Source organism: Dermacentor albipictus, chromosome 9 (assembly GCF_038994185.2).
Source record: "Dermacentor albipictus isolate Rhodes 1998 colony chromosome 9, USDA_Dalb.pri_finalv2, whole genome shotgun sequence".
NCBI classification, from domain to species: Eukaryota; Metazoa; Arthropoda; class Arachnida; order Ixodida; family Ixodidae; genus Dermacentor; species Dermacentor albipictus.
In genome coordinates, this window is record NC_091829.1 from 38,131,664 (window position 1) to 38,149,370 (window position 17,707).

The window sequence follows — 17,707 nt, forward strand, 5'->3', positions numbered from 1 at the left end:
CGGGGAGTCTGGAGTTGGCTGGTGTGAAACGAGTGATCTAACGGTTCCATCTGCCTACCCGGCATTTCACGTCGGGCTAGTTCGCAGCCTTGCACGTGGTGCCGTGAGTGCGATCACAGAGTGAGAAGTTTTTGGTCACATTTGCGAGGGGAAGTCGGCGCACGTCGCGAACGTCCTGTTTGTTTCGCCCGTCGCCTTTTTCAAGAACTGGTTGTCGATTGACGACGCTGCGTATAACGAAGTTCGAGCTGTCGTTGCGCAAACAAATTACGACATTATTTAGGTCGTTTTGCCTGTTCCCTGTTGTGCCGGCACTCTCGGCGCACGCGACAGTTTTGGAAGCCGAAGTGCGGTACGTGTGGCCCAGTGCGTGCAGTTGGAATATTTTTGGCACCCTTTACCACATGTTGTTGCTTATCACCGCGCGAAACAGTGGTATTTCTACATCCTAGTTGCAGGCATTGATATTCCAGGCACGTGGTAACCAGCTGCGCCGCTCAGTTAACACGTTCGAACCTCGCTCTACGGCGTGCTTGCCTAACCGAAAGGGTCCTTTTCTGACGCCATCACGTCTGAGAGACAGATGGACGTTCTGTTCAGCTTGTATGTCGTGACTTCTCCTGTTCAATTAATTCCTTTTATATAATTCTGGGCGATACTTTGTGAACCTACGATGCGGCTTTCGCGTGTGTACCGTGGCATACAACACGCGTCATGAGTCTCGTGTAATGCAATATTGAAGTCACGTAGCAAGCTGGTACATCATGCGAGTCTTTCGGCTTTCGTCTCCCCCCCTTTTTTTTTGCGTGTTCTCGCCAAGCGGTATAATTACATTTCAGAGCTTTACTGCTCCCCTTGTTACTTCCCATAGTGGTACACCTTCCTTGTTTTAGTATGGTTTCCCGTGAGTCGGAGTTCACAGTGGTTTGTCTTGATTTATTGCAGAAAGCATGGCATCATTTGTGATGAAGAGTACGCTATCCCCAGAAGCTCCTGTGTTTGTCCCACGGCACTTCAAAGTTCCTGTACCCGAACCTTACCCACAGTCGCCGGTGAGCCCCCAAGTTTTTGGACAAATCTGCAATGTGTTTTCGTGGTGTCGTCTTGCCTGAGTAGGTTGCTCATCTTTGCTAGGTGCCTCACTCAGACCATCTCGGCTATGTTTATTATTTCCTCTTTAACAACCACTTTTGAAGCAGAGAACGTACGAAGAGAGTGAAAACTATCAGGAGCTCAAGGCTGTTCTAAGCTGCTAACATGATCCTCAAATTCATATGTCCGCATAGTATGTTGCTATGAGCTCTTGACAGGCATTGGTGTTTGCCAACCCACTAGGCTCTCGTATAAAGAATAGCAGTATGTAAATGAAATAAAAATGAAAGAAAGGGACACAGCAGAATGTTTTATATACTCCCAGCATTTCGACCATCGGTTGAAATGGCACGGTTAGCCTCTTGTAGCGATTTTGTGACATGCCGGTTCTGAGCTCCTAAATCGTTACAAGACGCTGAAGAGAATGCCTGCTCCTAACATGTGTAGTCATACAGCAAAAGCATGTTGGCTGTATCACCATCTCTCACATGCAGAGCTGCCCTCTCAGGGTAGAGTTCTTAGCAAGCTTGAGCACTGCAAGAAACTCATGCGGCTGCATTGATTCAGGTGCAGCAACTTCAGTTGTCATCTCTGTGCATTACGAGCCATTTTACAAGCTGATATAACATGCAAGGCATCTGTCTTCCTTCCAAGTCAAAAAAGTACAGTCATTAAGTAAATGTGGATATAAAAGGCAATTTCAGTTCTTGGTTATGATCACCCAAATTTCACCATGGGTGGCAAATAATGCGAAAGTGATTTTGTATATTCTCAGCTCGTGTACTAGTACTTGTAAATGCAATTCGTATGTTTTTCTTCAGGCTTAAGAATCTGGACGATGAGAGGTTAATTAACAGAGTTAAACCAGGATGAAGGTGGGAGGACACAAGAGAGCGTTTTACAACAGTACATTTGTGCAATTAAACAAAGGTTTACATGTCATTACTAGTCGGGATACAGCTGCATTGGGAGTAGCTCCGCAGCTCAGGTTTCTTTGTAAAACCACAGTCTCCAGGCAGTGTACGCTTTTGCTCTGTTCTCTTGCTATCCATGAGGTTGTTTATGTTCACAGCACATAAGAGACCCTTGTAGATATGAAAACTGCTGCAGGTTGTAACATCTTTGTGCAGAGATAGTTCCCTCCTACAGTGGGAAACGTGTGTTCTGTGAGGAGCAGACGTTCTGAATCTAGTGGCGACGCGAATGCAAGTTTTGGTGCATGGTTGCTTTAATTTGGTACCTTTATTTGTTCTCTTTGATAATGCTTGCAATAAATCTCGATAAGTGCTAGCACCTTTACACAAGTGATGTCAGCTTTAGATGTAGCACACAGCACAAACACGATCGGGTAATTTTGTAACTTGTAGAATAGCAGTGGATTGAACAGTTGCCTGTTTTGCACAAAAATCATGTCATCATCCCAGTCAGTGTTCACTCACTGAACAAGACAAGTTCACAGGTACATGGAGGCCTGAGGTAAATAACTGAGGTGGAACAAGGCATGTCGCTGTAGCTAACATTTCAACAAGGGGCTTGCCTTTGCCAAGGCAGCAACTGCTTTTGTTTAGCAGCGTTATGTACACTTAGCTTACTCACCCCTACCCTCAATGGGGAGAAAGAAGTGAGTAAGCTGGTGGGCCGAATAATGGTAGTCGAACAAGGAATGATGCTGTAGTCAACATTTAAAAACCAACATTATTCACCAGGGGTTTGCGTTCATCACAGAAGCAACTGCTTTCTTTAGCAGCGTTCAGGTTCCCTTATTGGATGACAAGCTTCCTTGTTGAAACGTTGGCTGTGGTGACATCCCTTGTTCAACCACTGTTATTCTGCTCGTTCACTGGTGCTTCAAAACCTTGCCCTGGCACAGCAGGCCTTGCCGAAACACAAGGTCACTAATGCTCATGCCAAAATGATAGAACATGGACTTGCCCCTATTGTGTCACTGCAGATTGTCTACAGTGAGAAGTAGGGAAGTTAAGAAAGGCAGAGATATTTACCTGAGGCTTATTGCTCTAGCCAGCTACTCTTCACTGGGAAGAAGGGAGGAATGAAAGGAGGAAAAAGATGGGCGAGGATGGAGAGTAGAGGCAAAGCACCTAATGGGAAGGTCTACTCGTAGCCTGGAGTCCAGACCTGTACTTTAAGAAAAAGATTTCAGGTGAGGCCTGAATGAGCTGAAAACTGGATTTGCAGTCACGCCAAGTGTCCAATGTAAATGGAAGGGAGGTAGCAGTGCCACAGATGTGAAGGCAGCTGAACAACCAAGCACAGTGTTCTGTAAAAGGACCTGATATGTTATAAATGTATTGCAAAACCACTAAACGTGACCTTCCTGCCTTCACCTTTTCAATTGAAAAGGGCTAGAAAGCACTGTGTGCTTGTTTCGCTGTCTTCAAGCTTTCTTGCACTGTTCTCGTGTCCGAAATGGGAACCAACATGCACCAATTCTAACTCTTGTGTCATAGTAGTTGGTGTTCAGTTCTTTTCTTGATGTGTTGTAATTTTAGCCACAAGTTGCGTTTTCCTTCATCGTTCAATGGTTTGTGTGTTCTTTTTTAAATTTCGTGTAAGTTTACTTTAACGTGTGCTACGTACAGGCGGGCTGAAATGAAATGCAAGAACACACACACATCGAAACGCTAACTGGAACATGCATTTGTCTTTTCATATGTGCCGTGGTATCTACAAGGGGGTTCTCTGCCTTGCTTCTTTCATGTTTCATTCCAGTCTGATGGTGCACACTGGAAAGTGCTAGACCGTGAAGTGAATTACATTGCACTGTTTTAATTGTCGTTTTGTCACATGCACCAGTCTATGCTAAAAATTCTTGCCTTTTCAGAAGTCTGCTATTTTTTGCAGCTATGTTCTGCAGAATTTGTAAAGACATGGCTGTGCATAAAAGTAGTCGAGTGAACTTGACTTTGAAGCCTGCCCCATTAGCGCCTTATGAATCCTCAGCTGCTGTGCGACTTCAAATAACAGATCATTATCACTCCATTTGCAGGTTGATGACGATTGTACTCATACTGTTGCAGCTTTAAAAGCGATCTCTGCATGTTGTCTGAATGTTGCAGACAGATCACATTTTGCAGAATTGGCGCACCACCACTGTTACCTTCAAGCCAAACGGTGGACTGCTAAATGCAGACAGTCTTTCCCTAGCAGATGGCGCTAGCTCTTTAGAGTTGAAATGTGGGTTTTCATGAAGTCCTTATTTTTGAAGGGAGTCTATGGCGAATATGAAGGCAAGCTAAACAGGTAGATAAGTACTCTTAGGCATCCACAATGTCAATTTTACCAAAAACTGCTTTTGTTAATCGAGAAAGTTATATAAACAAAAACCAGGACAAGGGCCATCATTGTAAATATTGGGTATCGGCTTTCATGAAAACTCTTGCCAAGATGTTTTTGTCCTTTTTCATCACTCTCTCTGTCATCTATCTTAAAAAGAAATGTTTCCTCTTTGCACTGTTTCAGGCTTCTCAGGATTCGACTCAATATGCAATAGTGGAATTGATGAGTTTCATTGAGGACGTAACTCTTTGTCCTGCCGAGTTTGACTCCAAGATAGAGGACCTCACGAAAGCATTGGGTAGTGTCACAGACGCCAGTGGTCTCGTTCAAGTTGTCGACACGATCTTCCAACAGGTGAGCATTGCTTATTGAGTTATGTCCAGCATTTCACAACAGCTTGTGAGAGACACTTGGCAAGGTTTATTAAGATGTATGGTGGGTCGACCGCAATGCGGGCCGCCACATAAAAATACAGCGAGAAATATTGTCATGGTCGTCGCACGATTCGTACCGAGTGTTTGCAGGGACAGCATGACAGCGGTAGCCTTGCCTGCTTAGAGCACATCACAGAGGTAACTGATGCTGCACATACTGCATCTCTGCGGTGAAGGCCTGTTTAGCACCCCTTTCATTATGAAAGAACTTCTTGGTGGCTTTATTAAAGTAAAGCATTACTGTTTTAAAGTTACTGATATGGCACTGACGGCACATATGTCACATGGTCTGTGGCTAGGTATTGATATTGGTAGAGTGGTACAGCTGTGCTAACAAGCTCTGCATGAATAATTATAAAGGCAGCACATTGAAGCCCATTCCAATAAAGCCAATACACAACTTGAAAAACTCGTAACTTGAACCAACTTTCTTACGAAAGCCTGCGAAGATGCCAGTGCACTAAAATAAAGTTTGTTTTGAATGAATTTCAGTATGGGACGAAGTTCAGCTGTTACTAAATTGTTGCTGCAACTGAAATATAAGTCTCCTGGAACTGTGTTACATTTCTTTAATCCAAATTTTTGCACTTGCGACTGCACACTAGTTGGACAATAGCTACAGTGTACACGATCCAACGCACCTCTTGTGATGTATAACTTCAACTTAAAATGGTGGCTTAACAACCCCACAAAGCTTGAAGGCCATTTCACACTAAAATAATTAAGCAGCAGTGATTTAACAGTAAATGTGAGAGAAATGCATTAGGGCATTACGTTGCACCTCTTTGGGTCCCGGATCCATGATTTAAACTGTTTGCACCACATTTCAAAACATTGTTCAAGAGCTTACTCGACAGACGTCCTGCAACTTTGACGAGTAAATTGCAACTGCCGGTGGTCCGGAGCAGACCACTGCAGTTGCTCTCTCTCTCTCTCTCTCTCTCTCTCTCTCTCTCTCTCTATATATATATATATATATATATATATATATATATATATATATATATATATATATATATATATATATATATAACACACATACACACACAGCCAAAAACTTCCTCCAGCACATCAATAACACTAGCATGGTCTCTACATTGGCAATCCAGTGCTTAAATCAGCATTTTCAAAGCATGCAATTCAGCTTTTCAAAAGTGATATGTTGAGCTTTGTGGGGTTAACCATACTTTCTCGCCAGAGCCATGCCATGTCTGAAGTATCATAATTGTAGCCGCAAAATGACCACATGCAGTGTACGCATCCATTTATTGGTGTTCTTAACTTTTCCACTGCCCACGTGCATCTTGAATAGGTGCACGGCAGCGCGAATGAAAGACAGGACAAAAGAAGACACATAGAGACACACACAGCGCTGTGTGTGTCCCTCTGTATCTTCTTTTGTCCTGTCTTTTAATTGCAATGCCGTACACCTATTCAAGATGTGTTACCAACAAGCCCACATTGTAACCCTCGGGCCTGTGAGCCACTAACCTTAGTGTGCGGTGAATCTGTCCTGTGGGGTAGAGCTGAGCGCTTTATGATGGCAACATTCTGGGCAGATGTATTCTGTCCCTATGCCAACGTTGTGCACAATTAAGAAGCTGAGTGCAACAACCGTGGCGGTGTCATCAAAAATATTTTTCTACATGGCTTGTGAAGCCATCAGTCAGTGAAGCCAAGGAACGCCTAATGGAATTTCTTTTTTTTTCTTGTGTGTGTGTTTTTATGTGTTTGTGCATGATTGAAATGTAGGAATGATAGAGGAAATGAAAATTAAAGTGAAAGGAAAGACAATGTGCTGTCTGGTTGGAGCCAAATGCATGGCGTGTATAATGCTCTACCACAAAAGCTTTCTCTCTCCTCCTTTTGTCTATTCCCTTGGGTATTTTTGCTTGTGTACATAGTTATGGCTTCATATGGTAGTTGCCATATAGTGACACAAAGAAAATTTTGAGCTGGAAGGCCACGTAATGCGTAGGGCGGATAATCCGTGGCCTGTTAAGTTACAGAGTGGGTGCCAAGGGGAAGGGAAGTGCAGTTGAGGATGGCAAAGATTTAGGTGGTGGGATGAAATTATGAAACTTTTAGGGATAACTTGGAATTGGCTAGTGCAAGACGGGGGTAATTAGAGATCGCTGAGAGAGGCTTTTGTCCTGCAGTGGACATAAAAAAAGAAAATCAAGCCCCATGGTTGCTCCCCTGATTCTTGTCTCTCTTTAGGTGCCAGTTACTGCTCTTTTGCTTTCACACTTTGTAGGAGTCCTCTTGAAAGGCCAACTGCAACAAAATTTTGGACCACGTGAAATGCGTAGTTTCAGATAGTGCGTATATACAGCAGTTTACTTGGAAATTCTTATGTTTGAAATAATGAGTGGATGTGTTGCAAAAGGCTCGCAAAAGTAATTGTTCTTATACCAAAAAAGAAAAAAAGAAATATCACCATTACCGCTCACCACAAGTGACGTGACTCGAAACACGCAGCTCTTAGGCATAACCTCCAATATTAGCTGACGCACTGGGATTTACATCATACCTACCAACCAATAGGTGTGCTCGTCATGTGCTTAGGTGCCATTTAAATGCTGCTCATAAGAAAATTGTACAAATAACAGCCCTGCAGCTCTGTCAAGATTGCTGCAGTAGTACTGTACTACTCATTCATATTAGCGATTTAGCGAAAGTTGAAATTTTGTTGCAGTTGCCCATTAGGTTCATTGGGGTTGCATTTCACCATATCTATCTGTGCCAGTTGGTGCGTAAGAGGAAACAATGTAAGTTTGGGTTACTGAAAGAATCACACAAACTAAAAAAAATTTGTACTGTCCCCTTCCTCCTCTCCTTTTGTCATGTCCCCAGAATTTTTACAGATCTTCACAGGTTGGCAGGTGTTTCTTTATAAGCCTGGCTAATAAAGTAGCAGAGCTCAAATTATGCAAGTAAATGTGGTAATGCTTTTGAGGACGCATCACTATCCAGGCACCCAGGCTGTGCGAGAGCGAGAAGAGTGTTGTCCTACGATAGTTCTGCGTCACAGTTTCACATCTGGATCTTGGCCTTTTGCAGGGCGTCAAGGAGCCAAACTTTCGGTATAGCGGGGCCCGGCTCTGCAATCACCTGGGCAGCAACCTCAGTGTTCGAGGCCTTGAGGACAGCGAGTTCACAAATATGCTTCTTGACCGGTGAGTTGAATGGTGCTGAGTGGCACAGCCTATCCTGCGGCGAGCCCACGAAATCCAACCTTGTGGTGCTTGCACTGCTGGAACTTCAAAATGATGATTTGCAATGCAGCAGCCAGGTCTCGATAATTTGATGGTTTGTTGGGCTGGTTGCAAAGTAATGCCCTTCCTTCCTCACATGCTTAACTGTGAGTGTGATAAAAACAGTGGCTACTGTGATCAAACTGAGATACAGGAATGTTAAATCCACGAGCGCTTCATATTCGCACGCACAGCTGCCAATAAGTACAGAACCTGACACTCGGTCTGTCTGGATAGTTTAAACATTATTGTGATGCCGCTTAAGCTTGTCGAGAGACTTGAAGAAATTATAGTAGGCAGGCTCAAGCCGCGGACGTGGCTTGGTGACAAAAATGGTCAAGTTAAAGAGGATGGTGGCCAAAATTGTTATCTGTGATAGAATGGAGAAATTTGGAAGCGGCTTTTACTTGCTACTATTGCTACAGCTCAGAGACTGTTCACAGTGTAATTGTTCGAGTTGCGAATGTATGCACTATAGCCATGACAAAAATTTCCAAAGCCTGCACATATGCAAACCTTGTTCGCCAAGCGGCTAGACGTCTCTGACAGCCGAAGCATGTGTGCAGATTGTTTGCATTCTTTTAAATTTGTGAATGTTGAAAGTGTAATGCTTCAGGGCCGACCTTAACAGGTGGTTTTTGCAAGAGGCACACAAAGTAACACAGAAAAAAAAAATGCAAGAGATGAAGCTGTTTACATTCTGCACACAAACTCAAAAGCCTAAGAGTCGCACTGCGCACGCTGCTGAAAAGTGGCCGCAGCGGAGTATGGCTTCCAAGATTATGCGGCACGTGCCGATGGTCTCGGAGGCATGAGCAGAGGCCTTTCTGTCACCTAGGGAAATCCTGCATATCTGCCGCATCCACTGTGCCTCCACAGAGTGCCTTAAATAAGATGTACTTTACATTGTTCTTTTTTCACCTTGTTTGTTCACTCCACTCATTCTCTTCTGCGTTGCCCTCGTCGCTCTGCTGCCGGCATCGAAATTCATGGGGGAAGGGTTTCATTTCTCGTCTACTACAGTCCAGAGCAAGCTGAGACAGGTTGCATCTTGATGAGAAAATGGCTCGGCTCAAAGAGCTTAGAAAGTGGGTCACAGCTGGACTATGTGGAATGGTTTACTCACTTGTTTAATCCTGGACATAGTTCAGAGCATGATTAGGTGGCAAACTTGCATGTGTGCTTGGGTCAGAAACACTTTGTTGTTATTTACCCATGGCAGTGTGCTAGGGACATGGCATTTTGCTGCTAAGCACAAAGTCACTGGTTCAATGCCTGGCTGTGCTAACCACATTTCGACGGGGACGTAATGCAAAAAGCACTTGCGTACTGAGATTTAGGTGAATGTTAAAAGACTCCCCAGTTAGTCAAAATTAATCTGGAGCCTGCGGCAGCATTGCTTTGGCTCATCACCCTGTAGCTGAATCTATCCTTATTTGTTGATTTTTCTTTCCAGGTGCCACGCGGAATGTTTGAAGCGAAATGACCTGGCAACCGGTGACGTTGGCGACGTCTACTTGCGAGGACTGCTCCTTTTCATAGCCGAGCTCTTCTCGCAGATGGTGGTTAGTAGCTCCCGCAGTTCGAACCTGTGCAGCCGTGAAGCAACTCCAACATTGCGGGCGTTCAAATTTTTATTGCAGTATTTTTGCAAAGTCATCACCGGAAAATGAAATAAGGCTCTAGGAGGCCTCGTTATTCATAAACCAATTTCTTGTTAAGGTTCGGCTCAACCTGCTCTTTAAAAACAAATTAAGGACAGAAAAAAAAAAGAAAGAAAAGTGAGCTAAACAGAGCAACAGCATACCACAGGTCTTGACCTCTGTAGAACCGTGGTGGAATTAAGTGATGACTGCTATGATTATATTTTTTAGGGGCTGAGTGCATTTAATACTGCAATACTAAAGGGAATTCTGAAGAGAGAAACAGGCTAGCAGTACATTAACAAATAAAGCTTCTACAATACCAAAAAAGACACTCTTACCGTGAGAGGAATCTTCAGAAGCAAAAGAATGTGCAAGAACCTAAGACAAACAGCGACATCAACTTGAAGTTTGCAAACCAACTGGCCATGACGTCATGGATTTTGACAGCATGTGCTTGCGCCTGGTGAATTTTTACATTTTAAGCTTGCCACCCGGCAGCTTGCAAGAGGGCAAGCGAGATGCTTGCACGATCTTGTCCCAGATGAGTTGCACGTATCTTTGTGAACTCAATCTGTAAATTTTAGTGAGGCCTGTTAGCGATGTGCTGAAAAAATGTGATCTTTAATCCATAGGTTGCGAATAAGCTGCAGCAGTGGCCCAGACACGCAGCAAGTATGAAAAATGCCACAGCATGGCTTGTGCAAACCAGGCTCCTAGGTAGACAGTTGTAGGTTTTAGAATTATATAAATTATAAACTGTTTCTGCCTAGTATTTCCAGCCTCTAAAATTTTTGTGCCCAGACTGTCGGTCGCCTTTAAGTATGGCAATCTGTGCATGGGTAACTAACAGTCCTGCTTTGACATTCTCATGGCAGCATTGGTTTACATTTTTTAACCGGTGACCCCGCCGCCTCCTTTTTTTATCAGGTTATCACGTTTACCAAGTTATGCCTCGGCTAATCAGTTAGCGCACATGACGTGCATAGTGTTATTGTTCATTCTCATGTGTATTCGAGCATCAGCGATTACTACTCTGGAATGTATGGCGAGACACACGTAAATAGCAGACAGACTTGAACCCGTAAGGTTATATTCGATGACTGTATTCATTGCTATCATGATTTGAGGGCTGCCTGTCTTTGTGATCACAACTTCGATCAATAAAGAGTTGCGCCACAGTCGCACATGCACTTTTGAGGACAACTTCGTGGGCTTCTTTTTGCTAGCTCGCACGAAGGGGCCAATTGGGCATGCCTGTTTCAATGGTTTTTCGCCTCGGTGGTCATTCGGAAGTGAGTGCATGGCTGCCGTATTAGATTTTAACTCACAGTTACGTTAGCATTTGGTTCTTTGCCGTTGCAATGGTGTGTGACAATATCTTCCCCAGTTTTTGCGGGACGACTACTCGTACAAGGCGAAGCACATAGCCGGCTGCATCCCAAACATGATGCACACCCTCCTGCAGTCGCTGTCCAAGGACAACATCAAGTGCACCATCCAAGTCCTGAAGGTGAGGCGAGGGCCACAGATAAGTGCCTTTGGCTATGGCAGTGGCTTTCTCTAGTGGTCACTCACCATATTTTTGCGCGTATAACCTGCACCAAAAATGTGAAAAATTTAACAGTAAAGTCAAGACTGCGAGAGACATAAAAATTCCTCCTTGAGGTGTGGCTTCATGGCAGCGCATGTGGCTCTGACGTGAAGTTGCACCTCAGGACAAATTTCTCCACTATCTTAAGTTTTCGTTATCTCTTTTGGCAATCCTGCCACCATGTGTTGAAACTCCATCCCTACTTTCATGGTCGCCCATTCTCCTCCTCTTGGACCGCCATTTCGTGTTTTTGCTAGAACTCGGGGTCATGAGAATGGCTTGATGGCAGTCATGAAAAAGAGCTACGAAAATGATGGGACAATCATCAGCGTCGTCGAAGGGGTGGGGAACCAAGCTGCTGGGCGAAAATATGACACGGAAAAGCTACACTTCCACAAAACTATTTTTATTAAGATAAATGTTGATAAAAGTGTAAGCCACTCCTGCTTAAGGCCTGGAATTCAGGCTAGCAGTACTTAATAAATAAATAAATAAATAAATAAATAAATATGAGCATTGTTGTGCACAGTCATTTCTGTGAGTTATGTGCGCTGATTTTTAATAGTTTTTTTCCCTTTCTGTGTGTTGCAATTGGTGGTGTGGATTATACAAGTGTATGGGTTATATGCGGGAGAATGATGTTACACATTGTTCATGCTGTTGTGTATGCTTGAACCTTGTTATAACCCCCTCAGGCCCATGATGCAAGTTGTTTTTGTCAGTTCAGTTCAGTAGTGTGTACTTTTTAGGTTCAACTATGGCATTTTTAAAATTAAGGTTCGCAGGCCTCAGTGCCACTTAAGTAATGGAAATCATTTCTTTCGCTTTCTTTTTATGCTCTCTGTACTTATTTCAATAGTTTCTCTTCCAGTAGTATTAACGGTTCTTCCTGAAGTAATTTTAGTACTGTTGTCTCTGGTGTCTTCGAGTCTGGTGCTGACATCTGGAAACATCTTTGTCCTTGCACGCAGCTTACAGGAAGCAGCTTGGAAGACTTCGATAATTTGGAATCTAGCGGTGCTGACGGGTGCATATTGGACAGTGTGTTCGACAAGCTCAGGGAGATTGTGCAGAAACCAGACATCGATCCGTAAGTGTGCAGTTGTGGAAATGTTCCAGAACTCTAGAGACATCCTAAGGGGCTTTATACCCTTCTCACACGGGCACCCGCCAACTCCATTTAGGATAAGGGAGCACAAAACTTCCCAAGGGAGTTAGCCCTCATGGAAATTGTGGCCATGTCACGCAGCCACTAATGAGTTCTTAAAGGCCAGCTGCAACGAAATTTCACTGCGACTAAGTTGATTACAAATGGCTAACATATACTCTCAAAGTAATCTTGGCAAACCCGCAGGGCTGGTATTTGCCTAATTTTGTTATTAGCAGCTATTAAATAGCGCCTGTGCAGTTGACGTGTGCACCTGGCGGCAAAGCGGTAGCAACACAGATATGGCGAATATTGAAGAACCATACGCAACTGTATACCTCTCAGTTGCACCTAGGCAGCCAGGTGTATTGATTGCACCCATCATTCGCAAATTGACAGGCACCTTTCTTGGCGTGCGTTCTCCCTGTCAGGCTCGTGATCTGAGCTGTGGCAAGAATGTCGATGCGTTGCGCGATTGTCGAGTGCTCTAATACATACTCGAGCGCGAGCAGTGGCTGTGCAGTACACAACGCTGAGTAGAGGAAGCCCGAGCACACCTTTCCTGTCCCAGCTTTTGGAGCTAAAGCATGCACCACGGCACAGCAGGCAAGTGCGATGCGGACCAGCCAACACGCTCGGAGCATGCAAACTGCAGTTGACGAAGTTGTTCAAGCTACCTTTCAACAGCACAGTGACTTAACCGATCAAGATTTGCTTGGTAAACGCTTTCTCAGGGTTACTATAAGTACTATATGCTGCGATGGCATGTGAGAACAAAAGGTAGCATTCGAAGGTAAATTGTATTCAAGGGAGATATTCTCCAGCGAGCAGGAACTGCACGCTGCATGTGTCACGAAGGAGAATGCGACGCGGCGGCCATGGTGTAGATGCAGCGGAAAGCCATGCAGGAATGCAAAGCTGCCAGAGTGAAATTGGTGAAGCTTTATCACGGCCGTAGTCTGGACTGTCCGGCCGCGAGTTTACGTACACTTAGCACCGAGCCTCTCTAGCCCGGCCGTGCCAAGCATCGGCTACTCATCATCGTTTACCTCATGCCTGATGTATGACGTATGTATGATGGCCTCATGTATGACATGATGGTCGAAATAAACTTACTTACTTACTACAGATAGCGGTAGTTGTCTGATCAGTCGACGAGTTTGGCACATTTGGTGTGTCAGGCAGCAGCCGGTGAAGTCGGATTTGTGATCATATATCATGCCGGAGACGCTAGGATCGATAAAATTTTACCCTGCGCTACGTGACCCGCAGCAGCGCGGCGATCAGTTCTTGCTGTGGCGCTAGTGGACAAATGCATGGCGAACAAGCGCTTTTTTGTTTGTCGAAGGCAGAAACGCCACACGTTTGCTTCAGTGAACCCGAACAGCATGCTGCTGGTCAGCAAAGCTGGCGCGCGATGCACCCTGTTCCATTGCTCCGGCATGCGATAGGACATGTTCTATTCCTGCGCCAGCCACACTACACTGTAGAGCACCCAATTTTCGGCGATGTAGTATAATGGTGTCATGCGTGGATCGCATCCGCGTTAAGCCGGACTTTACCACACCTTTAGCTTGGCCAACCCGATGCGCTCTTTTTCGAACGCAGGGCAGAATGCATGGAGGAACTTTTGAACTCTGACAACCTGATAGAGAAAACTGGCTGGACTCGGAGAATACTTCGCATTAAAACAACATCGCGGGCGTGCAGCAGCGTTGTCACAGCACACGAAGCAGCTAGCAAAGGGTACTAACTCTGTAGCTAGCAGACGTATGGGACCTGTTTGATGATACACCAGAATGGAATACGAGCAAGGATTGCAGACAACGCAGGTGATAATGGCGGTGTTCCTTTTTTTCCCCCCAGTTTCGGCATGAAAAACATCTATTTTTGCGAGCTCTTTCTGATGGATTGACCTGTAGTTCAAGCTTAAGATTTTGCAGAGAGGCTACTGCATGTCTGAATTATCTAAAGCTGGGTTTTTTACGCGGTTGAAAACTTCGTTGCAGTTGGCATTTAAAGGAAGCTGCCACAGGCACACTCAGTGGTGTTTGGCCATTGTACAATTCTAAGCTTGTAGCTTCTAATTGTGCTCGTAGCTATTATAATTAATACTCCCTCTATAGAACATGTTATTCAATAAGTTTGGCGGGAAAAACATACACCTCGTTAAAATCTAGTGTGCTCGCTAAACATAGCAATGCTGACAGCAACACTAGCCACCCTGTGCTTATCTGTGCTTTCCTTTGCGGCTTGGCGAGTAAGCCCTGTGTTCCGCTACCCAGACTTCTGCAGTCTTTGCTAAAAACGCAACATTTCATACATGGTGACCTCATGAGCTTTCCTTTTATTCTCTGTACTGTGCCAGTGTCTGTCACGAGTGACCACACCCACCACTGCACGACAAAGACGAGAAAAACATGGTGCCAGGCGTCCGAGGTCGAGTGTTGTGCAGCAGCAAGCATAACTGTCAGGTTTATTTAATTCAGCAGAGATGTCACAAACACACGCAACATTAATTTTAATGCAAACAGTAACTAAATTCTTAGTTTTACAACAACCAGGACAAGCACAAGAGTGTGCTCCCTTCAGGCGCTGAGGGAGATCGCCGATCTCTCTTAGCGGAAGGGCGGCCATGTGACACAGAGCGCATCTCCCTCGAGATGAAGATGATAGAGTTGAAAAGGAGTTTGCGGGTGTCTCGTGTGACAGGGTTATTCCTCTGGCTTTGGTGCAGCAGGCTAACAGCTGGTGGGTACATGGTGTGTGCACCATGTTCGCTTAGTGGCGGTGGCGTTACACCGCTGAGCTCGGTGTCGCAGGTTCGATCCCAGCCTCGGTGGCCTCATTTCGATGGGGGTTGAAATGCAAGAATATTGTGTGTTCTTAGATTTGGGTGCGTGGCCCCGGGTGGCCAAAATTAATCCGGAGTCCCCTCCACTACTGCATGCCTCATAATCATGTCTTGGTTGTGGCACATAAAACCCAAGAATGGAAGTAATCCTGTGGCGCACACCTTGCATATCTCTAGAGTTTCTCTCGTTTCCCAGTCTGTTGCCTTTCGGTCCTTGTTAATCCCAGAGTCGTACCTAGAATGCTAACATTTGATCAGGCGTTGACAGGCGTACTTTCATATTCGCTATATCTGGCCAGTACAGTAGGTTGGCAGTTATGTCGGGTAACTGTAGTTCCACATTTGGCAAATCTAGCAGACCCTGTACAAGGAGTTGGCAGCCATGTATAGAGAACAGTGGCGTAATAAAATACCAACGTCGTTTTTAGTCAAGTCATGCTGATCCAGTCAGCCTGTACCTTAAAAGACGCGATGGCGGGGTGTGATGAATGGTGTTTTGAATGTTTCGACAGAGGCTTGAAGGAGCGAGCAGCTGTAGCTCTTGACTGTTGATGTCCTCGCAGCTTAAGATTAACAAAGATTGGATGACCACAAATATCTTATACCCCGTCTACTTGCATTTTTCAAGTTAGCTGACATGCACAGAAAGAAGGGCTTGCGTCTTTTTGCACACTCTTATTTCCATTCGTCATCAAAAGTAAACTGCATGTGTTGATTTTAATTTAAGATATTCTTTTGTGTGCGCCTTGCAGGACTGCATCGCTGATGATTAAAAATGTCCTGGAGCTCCGCGAGAAGAATTGGGGCCGATCGTCTTCCTCTTCAAGCTCGCCCTCCGGCTGTGCTTCCGATGAGGTGAGTTGGCTTGAGAAAAGAATTTCTTCACAGCAGCGACCGGCGAGTCGTCGACCTTTAGTACTCGCTTGCCGAGAGGAGAAGACTGCCTTACAAAGCCAATTGACCGCTTGCTCTCAGCTAGGTTCTGTAAGTTTTTTTCTTCAAGATCGTTGTCACTGCATGAGAGATCCGGTGCACCCTTAGAGGCACACGAAAAAGAAATGCCGGATAAAATTTACACTGACAAAATATCCTTTCACAACTTCATACTCGCTTTTTGGGATAATACATGGATTCATTGAAGGTAAAATGAAGGTCAGAGTTTCGGTGTGTGCATTTGTTGTTCTTTTTTTTTTCTTTAATTTTGTGCCAGAACCCATTCACTGGTACATCAGTATGATGTCATGGATGTCAACCTCTTTTCTTGTATTTGGGCTCCTGTGCCGCAGTGAAAACTCTTGAAAATTGCCAGTTCTGTTAGAACAGTGCCTGTGAAGAAATTAACGAGGTCCGAGCAGATGACTTCAAAATTCGTGATGTCACCTTAAGCTGGTGTGGGAGCTCCATGACAGTGGCAACATCATCTGTCTCGTTTTCATGTTGTTTCTGGCTTTCCAAATCTCGTCACATGGTATTGCCTTTCTTGGTACTACAGAAGGGCGAGTCTGTTTTAACCTCTTTGGTCACAGTGTACACAAAAAATCAACTTTGCCACTTTTTATGCAGCGATGGCAGGAATAGACCACAAGCATTAAGCTTAGGGTAAATTGAACCTTCTACTTACCTAAAGTACCTCTGTTTCACTTATGAGGGAAATGTATTAGAGAGTTTTAGAATAGGGGCCCCAAACGTTTTGGGGCCCCAAAGAAATAGCGTCGAAGCCACTGCGCATGCGCGAGATGCAAACTGCATTTGGATTCTGCGTTGGGAACGCTATTTCACCGATTTAGCGGGTGCTCAAGTAGCGTTCCCAAAAGCTTTGCGTCAGCAAACATGGCGGCACCCATCGAAGCGACGGCTCTAACCGAGCACCAAACTAGGTTTGATTCGCGGTAACGCGCGAAGTTCGCAAGCTAGGAGAAGTGACTGCGGTTATTGCTTTCTCTCAACTAGCGTGTGTTATAAAGATTGACTCATTAGACGCCGCTGATTTTGAATTTGATTGTGGATTTTATGGCTCGTAGGCCTAACACGGCTAAGCTTGGCTAGTGAAGGCTAGTAAAGTTGGTTGGCTCAAAACCAAGCGCAACTAATTGTTTGCTGCTCACAGAATAACCTCTAAATTGTAATTAAATGCGAATACATGAAAGCCAAAATTATTATTCCTATCATAAAATGGTAAATTTTATTTAATTATTTCTAATAGCTTTTCTTAGACGCCGTAGTGGCGCTGTCAGCGCAAGACGCTATCCGCAAACGTAAAACCCTATTCTAAAACTCTTCATTGCCTCAGACAACCGCTTTGGTCAAGGCAGTACCGTGTTTGACAGCATATTTGATATTGGGCATTTCATTAGCAGCTGTGAAAGAACTAATTTTTTTTTTCCTCTCT

General features: G+C 44.6%; 1 protein-coding gene across 4 annotated transcripts in view; it reads left to right on the top strand.

Moving 5' to 3' along the window:
- Positions 1-17,707, top strand: part of LOC135916540 (polyadenylate-binding protein-interacting protein 1-like) — a 32,195-nt gene that overhangs the window by 277 nt on the left and 14,211 nt on the right. For 2 of the 4 annotated variants that reach the window (XR_010568970.2, XM_065449959.2), the window contains exons 2-8: positions 946-1,052; positions 4,573-4,743; positions 7,887-8,002; positions 9,537-9,645; positions 11,114-11,236; positions 12,289-12,407; positions 16,071-16,173. Coding sequence is in view for 3 of the 4 variants with exons in the window: in XM_065449959.2 (XP_065306031.1) it covers positions 946-1,052; positions 4,573-4,743; positions 7,887-8,002; positions 9,537-9,645; positions 11,114-11,236; positions 12,289-12,407; positions 16,071-16,173 (848 nt within the window). In the remaining variant the exon portion in view is untranslated. Of the gene's footprint in view, position 1; positions 121-168; positions 353-945; positions 1,053-4,572; positions 4,744-7,886; positions 8,003-9,536; positions 9,646-11,113; positions 11,237-12,288; positions 12,408-16,070; positions 16,174-17,707 lie in introns of those variants that run through there. The other 2 variants (XM_065449961.2, XM_065449960.2) reach the window with 2 other exon arrangements.